Below are 15,772 nucleotides of genomic sequence, written 5' to 3' on the forward strand. Positions count from 1 at the left end.
ACATCTGCTCCCCATTTACACCTAAGACCTTGTAACCCTAACTAGTCACATGACATCGGGGAGGAAAATGGCTAATTGGGCCCAATTTGTACATTTTCACTTAGGGGGTGTACTCACTTTTGTTTCCAGCAGTTCAGACGTTAATGGCTGTATGTTGAGTTATTTTGAGGGGACAGAAAATGTACACCGTTATACACTCACTACTTTACATTGTAGCAAAGTGTAATTTCTTCAGTGTTGTCACATGAAAAGATATATAATAAAATATTTACAAAAATGTGAGGGGGTGTACTCACTTTTGTGAGATACTGTACATGCAACCAAGACAGGGCCATAGTCTGACCACGGTACTGTCAGGATAAAGGCAGATATAGCTTGAGGAAGGAATTGTTTCTGGGTAAACACATGGTTGATATGAGCGTAGCTTGCATGGGGGTTGGAATACAAAGAATAGTTTCTTGCCAGTAGATGAAAAGATAGAATAAAATATTTACAAAATATGAGGGGTGTATTCACTTTTGTGAGATACGGTAAGTATAAAAGTATAAGAGAAGAAAAAAAAAAAAAAAAAAAAAGGGAGAAGGGGGAGGGGGTCCTAGACACGTTTTTTTTTTTTTTTTAACCTTAAAGTGAGATTGTAAAACACAGATTAGTAATTCCACAATATCATTCCTATTACCTAATCATCTCTCAGTATGACTTTGTAGTAATTTGTTTTTAACCAACAAAGCCCCAGGAAATTTTTACCCCCTTAATGACCAGGCCATTTTTTGCAATACGGCACTGTGTTACTTTAACTGACAATTGCGTGATCGTGCGATGCAACCAAATAAAATTGATGCCCTTTTTTCCCCACAAATTTAGCTTCTTTTTTTTTGGTGGTATTTGATCACCTCTGGGTTTGTTTGTTTTTTTTCGCTATTAAAAAAAGAGTGACAAATTTAAAAATAAATAAAAAATAATACTTTTTTACTTATTGTTATAAAACATCTATTAAAAAAAAAAAAAAATCTAATTTATTGATCAATTTAGGCCAATGTGCATATTGCTACATATTTTTGGTAAAAAAATCCCAATAAGCATATATTGACCGGTTTGCGCAACATTATTTGCGTCTACAAAACTATGGGATATTTCTTTTTCTTTTTTTACTAGTAATGGCGGCAATCTGCGATTTTATTGGGACTGCGACATTGCGGCAGACAAAGCAGACACTAACCGACACTTTTTTGGGGACCAGTGACATTATTGCAGTGATCAGAATTACAAATATGTACTGTTACTGTAGTAATCACACTGGCAGGGAATGGGTTAACATCAGGGGGTGATCAAAGGTGTAAATGTGCCCTAGGGGGGTGCTTTCTAACTGTGTGGGGGTTGCTCTGACTGGGGGAAAACAGAGATCCATATTCCTGCTTATCAGGAACACAAGTTCTTTATCTTCTCCCCTGTCAGAATGGCGAAAGACCCTGTTTACATAGGCAGTTAGCCGTTCTGCCTGTCTCAGGAACGATCGCGGGTGGCCAGCGGACATCAGGTCTGCCGAACCCGCTAATTGGCTTCCCCTCTTCCAATGAGCTTGCGGCCGCACCTCCAGCAGCGCGCACATGCTATCTAATGGCTATTGCACAAAATGACGTACAGGTACACAATTTTGCACAATAGGGCCACTTTCCAGCAGTAAATGTACGTTAGGCAGTCGGCAAGTGGTAAATGAAAACTGTAAACTCTTTGGTTGCCGCTGTACAGCTGTCATATAACATTTTCTACTCGCTAGCCTGAGTTCAGGGAGACATCTGGGAAGTGTTTCTGATCCTCTCTGACATGTTCTATATGTCAGCAGAGGGAAGCATTACCAAACAGGAGGGGAGGAGTTTCAGGGGAATGGTCTGTGATTCAAGGCAGGGGGACTGGGCAGAGGGCATGGCTTTGTACAAACAAACAGAACTACACAGGCATGTGGTCTTGCACAGCGGGTGTATAGAAAGCAGGATGAGAATGTGATGACACAAGACATAAACTGACCATGCTAGTATGGATCAGCAGCCATGCTAGCATGGCCAGTTTACTCTGACGAGAAGGGACACAGGCAGGCTCAACCGGTATTATAGCTCACTGGCAGCAGAAAAAAGGGGGTGGGGGGGGGGGGGGGAACTAGCACACAGATTTAATTACCTTAACTGCTTCAATTCTGGGTACTTTCACCCCCTTCCTGCCCAGGCCATATTTAAGCTTTCAGTGCTGTCGCATTTTGAATGACAATTTCGGTACAGTGTTGCAAGACTGCCCAATGACATTTTTTCACACAAATAGAGCTTTCTTTTGGTGGTATTTATTTACTGCTGGGTCTTTTATTTTTTTTGCTAAAAAAAAAAAAATTAAAAAAAAAAAAAAGTTTTACTTTCTGTCAGTAATTTTTGTAAATAAGTAATTTTTCTCCTTCACTGATGTGCACCGATGAGGCGGCACAGATAGGCTGCACTCAGTGTTGGGGGTAACTAGTTACAAAGTAACAGATTACAGTAACTACATTACTTTTTTTGGTAACTAAGTAATGTAACTAGTTACAATACTAATATTGGTAACTACACTACTTTACTAGGCTATAGGAGGTAACTACACTACTTTACTAGGCTATAGGAACGCGCTTTCCTGCGTCACCCAAGCCGTGCGATACAATCGTTATTTCGAAGAATAGAGAGGGATGAAGTTTATGACTTTTTGTTGCACTTTATGTTTTATTCTGTTTTTTCAGGTTTTGTTCTCATGTTTCCCAAAGCCTGTGTTTATACAATAAACTCTATGCAGAAAGAGTGTCATGCATCTTCTTCTACACGGTCAATTAAGAAAGAGGAATGTAAAGTAATAAGTAGTGAAGTTACTTTTCAAATGCAGTAACTAGTAAAGTAATCGTGTTACAATTTACAGAAGTAACTAGTAACTAGGAACTAGTTACATTTTTTGAGTAACTACCCCAACACTGGCTGCACTGATGAGAAGGCACTAATATGCCGCACTGATGCGCACTGATAGGCAGCACTTTTGGGCAATGATATGCTGCACTGATGGGCATCACTGATGGGCACTGACTGGTGTCACTTATGGGCACTGTTGGGGCTGCACTGATTATCTGTAAAGTCTCCCCTGTGAGGAGATGCCACTGATTGGCTCTCTTCCCCTCACACTGTCAGTGAACATTAGACACAGTCGATCACATGGGTAAAGAGCCACATCATTCAGCTCTTTACCAAGATAGGGGTCATCATTTTACTATAAAGCAAGCAGTTAACTACTTGTCGCCCACCGTCAAATGACGGCGGAGAGATGCGGCTCTCGTTCTGAGAGGACGTCATGACACTGCCCCAGAATGGCCGCTCCGTGTTCCTAGGACACAATGCGACCACAATCTTGGTAAAAAGCCAATGATGTGGCTCTTTACCCATGTGATCGGCTTTGTCCAATCACAGCCGGTCACATGTAAATGAGGAAGTGCCGTTTATCGATGCTCCTTGCCTCACACTGTTAGAGAGTGGGGCAAGGAGAGTCGATCAGCGGCTCCTCCTCAAAAGGAAGTCCAGGACAGATAATCAGGGCACTAATCATCAGTGCTCTGATTACAGTAAAATACAGTACAGTAAAAAACAGTGTCCATCGGTGACCCCAATCAGTACTCATAAGTGCAGCTTATCAGTGCCGCCTCAGCGCACATCAGTGAAGGAGAAAAATGTATTTACACTTTTATAAAATTTACTGACAGAAATTGAAAAAAATAATAATTTTTTTTTCAAAATGTTCAAAAACCCAGCGGTGATTAAATACCACCAAAAGAAATTGCAAAACCACGCAATTGTCATTCAAAGTGGGACCGTGCAGAAAGCTGAAAATTGGCCTGGGCACGATGTGGGTAAAAGTGCCCAGTATTGAAGTGGTTAAAGAGGCAGGAACAAGGTTTTATGTTTCTAGGTATACAACCACTTTAATGCAAAGAATGCATAAGGGTAAAAAAACCTCAAAGGCTTTAGAACCACTTTAAGAAAAATGATTTAGTAAAAATGGAAGTTATAATAAAAACAAAATTTAGAGAAGACTTTTGCAATTATTAAATACACATACATACATTTGAATGTTGAAAACTAAAGACCTGCATCTGTTGTCACAGTAGTTAGAGATCATATATCATAAGACATTATCCCTTGTGCTGGTTTATATCCCTAAATGTATATAATATTACATGGATAGCAAAATAGTAGAATGTATGTCAAAAGTATTTACATTAACAAAGATCTTCACACGCAAAGGGACTCCTTCGATGATGTCTTTGGTCTTCTCATTAAACTCTTTACAAAACTGTCCAATTGGTATCCCTCTCTGAAAGACAAAGAAAATACTAAATCAAGGATTTTAGAGACATAAAAAAAAAAAAAAAAAAAAAAAAAAAAAAGGGAAAAAAGGGGAGGAAAAGCGGTTTCATTCACACCATACATGCAGAAAAACTAAAAGAAACAAACGATTTCACTTGCATTGACACGAGTTTACATCAGTTTTCATGCAGGTTTTAATGAGTTTTATACACGTTGCAGATTCCCGTGCAGAATAAAAACTGCAAGTGATGCTAGTGTTGTCGTGTTAATATGGCACATAGAGAACATTTTTTTTATGCCCTTGCAGAACGTGTGCAGAAAAACTGACGTCTCTGCACATGGTGTGAACGAGGCCTTAAAGTGGAAGTAAACCCTCCCATTATTTTTAGCAAAGGAAGCTGCCATCTTGGTCTCTGATCTTCAACTGCCATGATGCTGCACATGTGATCAGTTAGGACATTTCAAACGGTATAAAGTAACAAGATGGACTTTAATGGCACAACATAGTTTACACCACTTATTGTTTTAGGCTTCATCATTGCTCAGAATATTGCATCTACAGAGTAATCTACCCTCATCTTGATGGCTAATAATTTGTAAATGGCAACACGTTTAATGGTAAGATTATCATCATTGGATAATATTATGCCACCAGTATTGTTTTATGATCTAGTATCCAATTACCCCATTTGGTGTATATTACACATTACCTTACTGTTCTTCTTAGATGCACCCCAACTCCATGATCTCAGTATGAATTCAGCTATACCCCCACTCAACTGATGTTATATTGTTCTAGAAGAATTTGTATTCAATTACTGTTCGGTAGACCAACAATTTACCTACCAAGGAAAGAATTTAGGGTGTTATGTCAATTATGTACTATATCATGATGTTTATATCGGTTTTGTTTGCCTCCATAGAAGATACTGATAGGCCCATTTGACATGTTCCTGAAGAAGCGCTAGGGTGCAAAACACGTAGAATCCAGTGTCAAAACTTGATGTCACCATGTCAATGTTGGCTACCCACTACCACTTAGTGGTTCCCTCCTGCGGGTTGGGGTACACCTTTCAGGTTTTCGGGGGGGGGGGGGGGGGTTTACTCTCCTGCATCGATTTTAAGGGTGATCTTCAGTGCTATTCTATGTTGGAGAAGGCTTGGTTTATTGTTAATATACTGTCATACATGTATTTTATGGTCATTAATGTGACATTTTAATGAAGTATAATAAAATTATTATTTTTATAAAAATCAACTAAGTGGTGTAAACTATGTTGTGCCATTGAAGTCCATCTTGTTACTTTATACCTTTTGAACTAAAATTCAGGATGAGGCACTGATTTTAATTGTAGTGTCCATAGTTGTCGCCCCATAATATGCTATGGTGACACTTATTTATATTCAGTTATGACATTTGCCATTGGATGGTTTGACAGTTTGGTTGAGAGCACATCAATGTGACAGTTACATTCCCGGCAACATCCAGGAATGAAACTTTTTTGTAAACTGTTAAATTGATGGGTTTACTTCTGCGTTATGCTTGGTCTAACTGCCACACGCATCCCTGTCACACTCTGTATTCAAAAAGCAAAAGGAGAACCAAATGAGATAACCACAAAACGCTTACTGTACAAACAAAGGTACGTAGGTATGGACCATAGGGAGAGTACCTGGATAGAGAACTGGCTCCAGGGGTGAGTCCACAGGGTGGTGATAAATGGGGAGCATTCGGATTGGGTGGGTGTGGAAAGTGGGGTCCCCCAAGGGTCTGTCCTGGGACCAATCCTGTTTAATTTATTCATAAACTACCTAGTGGAGGGGATATCTAGTACAATCTCAGTATTTGCGGATGATACTAAACAAAGCATGCCAATATCTTCTATGCAGGATGTGGAAACCTTACAAGCAGACCTGAACAAAATAATGGGGTGGGCAACTACATAGCAGATGAGGTTTAATGTTGAAAAATGTAAGGTAATGCACTTGGGCATCAGAAACACGAAAGCAAGATACTTGCTGAGGGGGGGGGGGGAACCTCTGGGTGAATCTGAGATGGAATAGGACCTGGGGGTCCTAGTGGACAACAGGCTTGGCAGTGGCATGCAATGACAAGCCGCTGTAAGCAAAGCCAACAGAATACTGGCTTTTTCTGGAGAATACTCCAGAAATAAAGAGATCATTCTCCCACTTTACAAAACTCTGGTCCGGCTACATCTGGAGTATGCCATCCAGTTCTGGGCACCGGTCCTCAGAAAGGATGTGCTAGAACTGGAGAGAGTCCAGAGAAGGGCAACAAAAATAATTAGGGGAATGGAGGACATCAGTTATGAGGAAAGACTACAAGCATTAATTGTATTCTCCCTGGAGAAAGGGAATACAATAAGACAAGTGGCCACTCACTAAAACTAGAGGAAAAACGGTTTCACCTTAAAATACGTAAGGGGTTCTTTACTGTCAGAGCGGGAAGGATGTAGAATTCTCTTCCACAAGCAGTGGTATCAGCGGGGAGCAACAATAGTTTAAAAAAAACTATTAAATGGGCACCTTAAAGGCTACAACATAAAGGGGTATACAATGTACGGTTAACAGCAAACACACACACATCATAGGTTGAACTGGATGGACTTGTCTTGTTTTCAACCTCACAAACTATATAACCAGCATCATTGTTCATAGTAATCCCCATATCACTAATTACACAGTACAGAAAGTGTGTTGTAACCTTGAAAGAAATGCTAAAGGAGCTCTATAGTCACAGCATAGACTTTCATTTTGACTTTGCCTCCTGATACGCCGCTCAGCACCCCCATAGTTCAGGTGGCAAGTTCTGTAAAACGTGTGACACAGCTGCGCCTGTGAATATGTGCATTTAAGAAGGTGGAGGAACTAAAACAAAATTGGCAAAATAATATCCCAAGGCATCATCCATGTACACAATTGAACAGGAAAATATATATATGTGTGTGTGTGATTATATATATATATATATATATATATATATATATAAATAAATAAATAAATAAATAAAAGGGAGGAGACTACACTGATGGCCGCTGGAAAAAACAAATGCATTAAAAACACTTTTTTTATTGCTATATATGACCCATAAAAGTTGTGACACATTAATGAACACAACATATGTAAATAAATAAAAACACAGCTAACATGGGTCTATGCATTTCAAGGACAACACCACCAAGGACCTAGAACACTGGGATGGCAGAACAACAATCTTCGTTGTTTATACTCTACTACAGAGACAAAAATAACACTTCAAATAAACAGAACACATAATACCCAATGTACCTAAGCTATTATGTCAAAAATGTCCGTGTCTCTGTGGAGGATGTATTCTCACCAACACTAAAAACTTTAAGGAATCAGCTTTATACTGATGGAATTCGCCAAAATGTCTTGCAACAGGGTTTTCAAATCCCCTGTTGAGATATCATAAACATGATCTTTGATACATTTCCAGAATATTTTTTCTAGAAAATGTTTCCGGTTTTACCAACGTAGTACAACCCAGAGCCGGAAGTATGTATGTATACCAACCCTACCGTCTTAAAATCTACAAAAAGGCATGATACAAACCATTTTAAATTAGGCAAGACTATCTGCTTTCCAAAACATTTTTTATCTTCTATTTTGTGGGATTGTGTAGGCAACTTTTGATTGGGATCCAAATAAAAGTATACTATAAACTGCATAAAAGCAATTACATTTTATTTAAATACATATAACAATGACCCCTTTGGGTCTTTGTCCTAAAAGATACAACATGACGATTTGTTGCAAAACAGATAACAAAAAGACAAAAAAAATTCAGTTTTAAGTTGTGAAACCCATACAAAGCCCTATTTCATCGTATAGAAGATTACTTGGCCCAGTGTCGTAATTCCAGCTAATGTAAGGGAGTGTTCATCCATATCCTATTGGGTACAGTGGGTGTTACAATAGTCCTGGAAATGCCAACGCGATTCAACATTTAGCATACTATCTGCTTTCATCCATCACTATACGCACAGCAAGCTATACAGTAAAATGTGTGTATTTTTATCAGTTAAGCTAAATACCTTATTTCACATTGCCTCTGTGCGGTCACGTGACCTCCCAGCTCACGTCGGGGGGGGGGGGGGGTCTCAACGCCACCCCCCCCTGCTGTATTCCTCAGATCAGAGAAGGAGAGTGGCGGGGCGCCTCACCACAAACTTTTATCTTTAAGCTCCTTAATTATCAGGATCGTGACTTGGCACTTCAAGAGCCTAGATCCCAAGGAGAGCTTCGCTATGAAAACGCAAAATTTATGATGTTTCCTGACTACTCGATGGAGACCCAATACCTCTGCAGATCCTTTGACACTGTTAAAGCCCAGCTCCATCTTAAAAGGTGTGACCTATAGTATGCCGTTTCCCGCTAAACTCCGAGTTCAACATGGGGGATCTACAAAATTCTTCACCTCGTCAGAAGAAGAAAAACTCGTCAAGCCACCTGATGAGCCCCGAACCCAGGACACCCCCCAGCCACCCCCCCCCCCCGCTTTTTTTCATGACTCCCCCCCCCCCCCCATCGAAAGGTTCCTTTAATTTCAGTTTGCATCCTGTATTTCTCTATAGCGGAGGCTCGTGACTTCTTCACTCAACGCGCGGGGATTTCCTTTCCTTTCACAGATTTTGTTTTTGTTGTTTCATTTCATTTTTGACCTGTGAAAGCTCCTGCTCTTCTGCCTATGTACCATATGTGCCTTTCGGCTCCTGGCATTACCTTGCAATTCTTCCCTTTAGCAATGTGATAAACATACCTTATAAGTTATGTACCCTCTGTACTGTCCGTGAGACCTGCACCGCTTTTGTTAGTAGGCGGCATCCCCTTACCCTATGTGCAACTACCCCCATGGTGTTTCATCTTTAGTTTGGGGAATTAAATCTGCTCCAGTTTTGGGGGGTGGGTATTTATTTCTGGGATTCTTATTTTGTGGTGTTGGTTTATGGTGTCTCTACTGCACATTACTGTGGGATCCCTTTGGTTATACTATATTAATGTTCTGTTATGTGGAATGTACTCTATGGTCTGCTCAATTAAATCTCTTGGTTCCAGCATGGGAGAGATTTTTTTCCTGCTTTTTTTGTCTGTGGTTATGGGGAACCCCCTTAAGTGTATCTCCTGGAACGTGTGGGGCCCTAACTCCCCCATTAAACGTTCCTAGGTGTTCCAATTTTTGAAAACGTACAGTCCCCATATATGTATACTCCAAGAAACCCACTTGTTGGGTAGGAGAGTTAGGAGTCCTAAAAAGGCTTGGGTGGGATCATATTATGCTACATACTCATCTTACGCACGGGGGGGTTAGCATTCTTATTCACAAATCTCTTCCATTTACATTCCTCCATCTCAAGCTGGACCCTGAGGGCAAATTTTTTAGAGTGCATGCTCTGATTGATCGCTTAGAACTGGTTATTGTTGGGTTGTATATATCTCCTTCCACCTCCATGCAGTTGCCCCTTAAGCTGGTATCCCTCCTCGCTGCCTACCCGACTAATAGTATTTTACTGGCAGGTGACTAACATGCCCCCTAACTTGGCTATGGACAAAACTCCCTCCAGATGCACCTGCAGACTCGGAATTGACCAGGTGGGCGGAGGTCTATCAATCTACAGATGTCTGGCGCTGGAAGCACCCAGATGTTCGAGCTTTTACATGTCAGTCTGCCACTTATAAAACTCGGTTTTGGATAGACCTGATGTAAGCTAGTCTCCCTGTTCTGGCTCGTGTTGTAGAGGTTTCCATACTCCCGAGAGGGATTTCATACCATGCTCCATTGCTGCTCTCTGTCTTCATCTCTCGGCTACCCCATCGGAACGGCTCTGGAGGCTTTCCTCCTGCTACTGGTTTAACTGACCCTGGAGGTGGAAACACCTCTATGGGGGATGCTATGGGTCAATACATGTTAATTAATTCCGACTCCGCCAGGGCAGGAGTGGTGTGGGATGCCTTCATGGCCTTTTCTCTGGGTCAATATGGTACCCTTATCAAACATTTGCAGGCTCAACGTAGATCATAGCTGCAGAGAACTGAACAACTTGCATAGGACCTTGAAAACACTTATGCATCTACTTCGGACTCCCACACATATCATGATCTGCGAATGGCTACCAGGGAGGTTTTACTGTTGCGTACAAATAGTACTAGGAAAAGGCTTCTAACTTATACACAACTCATTTTTGAACAGGGGGACCGCACTAGACTTTTGGCATGGTTGGCAAGAGAGCAAACCCCTCTGACCCCTAATGCCAGTATTAAAGCACTGGATGGCATGCTGATGCAGGACCCTGTCCGCATCAACCATTGTTTCTATGAATACTAAAAAAAGTTATATACATCCAGATGTGCTTATGACACCGTTAGTCTACTTCAATATTTAGACAGGATTAGGATTCCTAAGCTCTCGGAAGATTAGGTGCAGCTTTCCATTGCGGGGCTACAATCAGGTAAAACCCCTGGACCTGATGGCTTTCCCGTAGAGTTTTATAAAACCTATCTTGACTCCTTGGCCCTACATTTACACCGGATGTTGTCTGAGGTTTAAGAGATTAGCTCACTTCCTGCTTCTATGTCTGAAGCCGTAATTTATTGTCCTAGCGTCCTATCTCCCTTCCTAACTCGGACGCCAAAGTGTTTGCAAAAATCCTTGCTGAATGGTTGGGGGGGGGGGGGTGTTCTTTCTACATTGGTACATCCAGATCAAAACAGACTTTATGTTGGGTAAGGGTACTGATCTCAACATTAGAAGACTTTTTACGCCACGTATTTGTTTTTATACTACTTTGGCGCTGTGGCTCTCTGGCTTTTCCCCTACTTTGGATCTTACTTTCCAATTTTGTGTTTTCTTCCTTTTCTCTGCATGTCTTTTCCTCTTCTCTGCGGTTTTTATGTATCCACCGCTACATGATGGCACTCGCCCAATGATATTTCATTGCGTTTGCTTTACTGCACTCTCCGACTGGTCTAACAACGTCGAGTTTCTGGGAAGACCAGTCTGACACACAGGTTAGATTAAAATTAGGGTAAACCTCTGTTTGGCCTATGGGAAAAATCTAGTTGATATGCACTCTTCCCTGTTTTTTTACTGCTTTGATCAATGTTTGGACTCCTGCCACATATCCTTTCTTTGTATAACAATTTTTATTGGGTCTTGTTTTGTATAAACATTTTGTATACCTAAATAAAGATTATATATAAGAAGACTCTTTACGAACATTTCCGTGACTGGGCCTGGGAGGGAGGAAGGCGTGATAGTTGCATTAGATGCTGAAAAGGCGTTCGACTCTGGAGTGGCTATATCATTTGGAGCTCCTTGGGAAGTTGGCTTCAACCCCAATTTCATGTCATGGGTCTGTTCTCTCTAATGTAATCCGACTGCCTGTGTCCGTACTAGTTCTACACTGTCCCCTTCCTTTCCATTGCTTAGGGGCACTAGGCAGTGTAAAAGGATGGATGCAGTCCTCGCCTCCTACCCTGGCCGCGTGGATTGCTGACATCAATGCTACTCTGCCATATAAGAAGCTGATATATGTTAATAGGGGGTGTCCTGCTAAGTACCATAAAATTTGGGATAGATGGCTACAGTCGTCACTGACGTGTGCTACCTAGGAGTCCATTCTACATATCGTATAGTTGAGGTTATGTTTTCCTATACTGCACGCACTGGATGGCTGCTGAGACGCATGACGTGGTTTGGATGGGCCCTTCTGGCCCGGGTGGGGGTCCCCATGGCAGTTTTTTTGGGACTTTGTTTCGGGGGGGGGGGGGGGTTTGTTTTTGTTGTTTTTGCATATGCCACTTAATTATGGTAGACAGTATTGCATTTATCACTTGTCTTTTTATACTTGCTGTACGATTTTGTGGTTTAATAAGCTTTGACTTTGATTCAAAAAAAAAGTAGCCCACTGATAATGGGGTACTTTGACGTAGTGGTGGGCTTGAGCACTATATGGCCATATGGTGGGACCAAATCCCCATTTTTATTTATGGATTGTCTTCAAATTTGGTAGTAATTTCTTTTGCATGTGTGCGCTATTCTTTTTTAATATACATGTCTTTTGGGGCACTAGGTAGGGCTGTCCACTTTCCCCGGGGCTCTTTGCCTTAGCGCTTGAGCCCCTTGCGCGTCTTTTCTGCTCAGCGACTTTACTGCAGGTACTACCGGTGAGTACCTGGGAAGAAAGAATATCACTGTATGTGGATGACACCCTGCTATATCTAAGAGATTTGGGCTCTTCCCTCCGCTCTGTCCTTGCGCTTGATACCTTCGGCATTTTTTCAAGCTTTCGAGTCAACTGGGATAAGCATCTAGTGTTACCTATTACCTCATGATCCCTGCCCACAATTTCTTTTGCTCCACTTTGACCACTCCGCTGTGACTAAATTTCGTTACCTGGGCGTAGAGGTTCAGTGTAATCTTTCCTGCTAGATAACAGACAGACATCTACCGCTGCTTCTTAATTTTGTTAGGAATTGTGCTACATTGAAATCTCTACCTTTTAGAACAATTGGTCGGGCAAACTCTTAAAAAAAATAAAAGTTTTTTTTTTTTTTTTACCTAAATGCCTGTATTTTAATTTTTCCCATCAATCCCCGATGCCTTTACCCAAGTAATTTTTCCCCAAATTTGAAAAAAGAAAAATCACTCCTTTCTTCTGGGTTGGACCCCTCCCTAGAATAGCCAGGCCAACTTTGTATCTTCCACTTGCTCGTGGTAGCTTGGCTCTCCCAAATTTTGTGCTCTATTACTGGGCAGCCGTCTTTGTGAGGGTGCGCTGGTGGTTTGCACAACCCAGGGACAACACTGCGGTTACACTTGAAGCCGCGTTGCTTGGCTCTTATGCAGCCCTCAGCAATTTGCCTTTCCGAGGACCGCAGTCTAGCTCTGTTCTTACTACTCCTATGAAAACATTTATGGTTTGGAAACAAGCTAGAGCTCAATATGTGGCAGATGACACATACTCCCCATTTACCCCCGTGGGGCAATCCCAATCTTTCCCACTGCCACATGATTCCGGGTCCTTCACTATGGGCCAGACACGGAATAACGCTACTCAAGCATATTATGCCACAGGGTCCCCTTCTGTCCTTTAATACGCTGCAAGACTTATTACCCAATAATAGGTTTTTCCAATTTCTTCAATTGTGACATGCAGCTGCTGCACAATATCGTCGTAATGTTATACTAACCTCTGACCCCTTCGAACAGCTGTTATCTTCTGGAGATCTCCCTAAACCGCTATCGGCATTTTATCCTCAATTACTTCCTTTAACCGTATCCAAAATGACTGATCTTTATAACAAATGGCTAGCCAATATTCCCTCCCTGAGGGAGGATGACTGGGAAGACTGCGTGCTCCATTTTCTGAAAACTACGATTTCCTCTAGAGATCGGTTTCTTCAACTAAAATTCCTCCATCATGTATTACAGCCTTTTTCAACCAGGGGTGCCTTGGCAAAATGCCTAAAAATTGATTAAACATTATACACAAGCCAGCAGGTGGATGAAACCTGTCTTTTAGTTACACAAAGCCACAGGTTTTCATTATGCGCCATTACATCTTTCTAGACACTGGCATCCAAACAACCAATGACGTCATCAGTTGATATGGAGGATGCCTGTTGCCTTCACAGCATTCTTGTTTGACCCTCCTGTGCCCCTGTCCCTCAGCACTGAGGTCACATTAGATGAGAGAATTAAAGGAGAAGAGAAACATAAGAATACTAGTCAGTACCAGTATGCAAACGTTATTTGCTTTGAAAGAATAAATCACCGCTAACATTGGGTGTCCTATGTGTGGATGTTGCTGCATTATGTAAAACTATTCGAATAGTTTTTTACATTTTAGAATGGGGTGCCCCGAGACTGTCCACAATTTTAAAGGGTACTTTGAGATGGTTTAGGATTTTAAAGGGTGCCTTGACTGAAAAAGGTTGAGAAACACTGGTGTATTATACACCCCAGCGACTTTTCTTTATACACCCTGGGTGCTCAGATACTTGCTCTCATTGTGACATGGAAGTGGGTTCCTATTTTCAGGTTTTTTGGTCATGCCCTGCTCTACAACGGTATTGGAATGGAGTGGTGGACACGGTCAGCAATGTAGGTGATCTTTCCCTTCCACTGAATCTGACCATTTGGTTGTTGGGCCTGGTGGAAGGGGTGGTGCCTGTCAGGTACACGCAACTTTTTGTGTCCTACATGGCATACTACACACGTAGGGAGATTCTTCTGAAATAGAAGTCCCCCCCACCACTGTGAGCGGATGGAAGAAAGCTGTTAATGATACTCTTTCACTGTGTAAACTGACATATGCTAGTAGGAATTGCCTACATAAATTTGATAAAATTTGGATCTGTTGGGTTGATGCACAAGGTGACACCGTGTGATACATGCCCTGCTTTACTTCTACTTTGCTGACCTGTAATGTGGGTTCTTCGAGGCTGCCTATGACCTTGTTCTCTGCTCCCCCTTCCCACCCCCCTTGCCCCCCTCCTCCTTTTTATTGCTGGTTGTACATTCCGATTTACCTTTAATCTGTGTTAATGTTGTCTGTAATCCTACTACCCCTTAGGATATCGCACTATTGGCCCTTACCTTTCTTGTGTATATAAGATACAGGGTAACTTTTTCTAAATTTCCCTTTTGTAATTTTATACTGAACTGTATATACTGCAGACTTTGATAAAAAAAAAGCATCCCCTAGGCACACATTTAACCCTTTGATTGCCCCTGGTGTGAACCTCTTCATTGCCAGTGTCATTAGTACAGTAACAGTGCATATTTTTAGCACTGCTTACTTTAGTAATGTCACTGATCCCCTCAAAAGTGTCAGTTAGGCGTCCGATCTGTCCGCTGCAATATCGCAGTCCCGCTAAAAATCGATGATCAATTACCAGTAAAATAAATAAAAATGACCTAAATCTATCCCCTAGTTTGTATATGCAATAGCTTGTGCGCAAACCAATCAATATACACTTACTGGGATTTTTTACCAAAAATATGTAACACAGGAGTACGTATTGGCCTAAATGGATGAAAAAAAATTATATATTATTTTTTTTTTTTTCCCCGAGAATGTTTTCTAGCAGAAAGTAAAAAATATTGGGTTTTTTTTTTTTTACCAGAATTGTCGTATTTGGTTTATAGCGCAAAAAACTAAAAAAAAAAAAAAAAAAAAAAAACGCAGAGGTGATCAAATACCACCAAATGAAAGCTCTATTTGTGGGAAAAGAAAGCTCCATTTGTGGGGGGGGGACATCAATTTTATTTGGGTACGTTAAAGCAACGAAGTGCTGTATCGCAAAAAAATGGCCTGGTCATCAAGAGGTAAAACCTTCCGGTCCTAAAGTGGTTAATTTCCTCA

At 41.3% G+C, this 15,772-nt stretch overlaps 1 protein-coding gene across 1 annotated transcript in view; it reads right to left on the bottom strand.

The window, feature by feature from the left end:
* Positions 1-15,772, bottom strand: part of MRPL11 (mitochondrial ribosomal protein L11) — a 59,189-nt gene that overhangs the window by 30,840 nt on the left and 12,577 nt on the right. Inside the window, exon 3 of the mRNA XM_082269740.1 lies at positions 4,273-4,368. Within this exon, the coding sequence (XP_082125866.1) occupies positions 4,273-4,368 (96 nt within the window). The remainder of the gene's footprint in view (positions 1-4,272; positions 4,369-15,772) is intronic.

This window comes from Pelophylax lessonae (genome assembly GCF_965119305.1).
Source record: "Pelophylax lessonae genome assembly, chromosome: 10".
Taxonomy (NCBI): domain Eukaryota; kingdom Metazoa; phylum Chordata; class Amphibia; order Anura; family Ranidae; genus Pelophylax; species Pelophylax lessonae.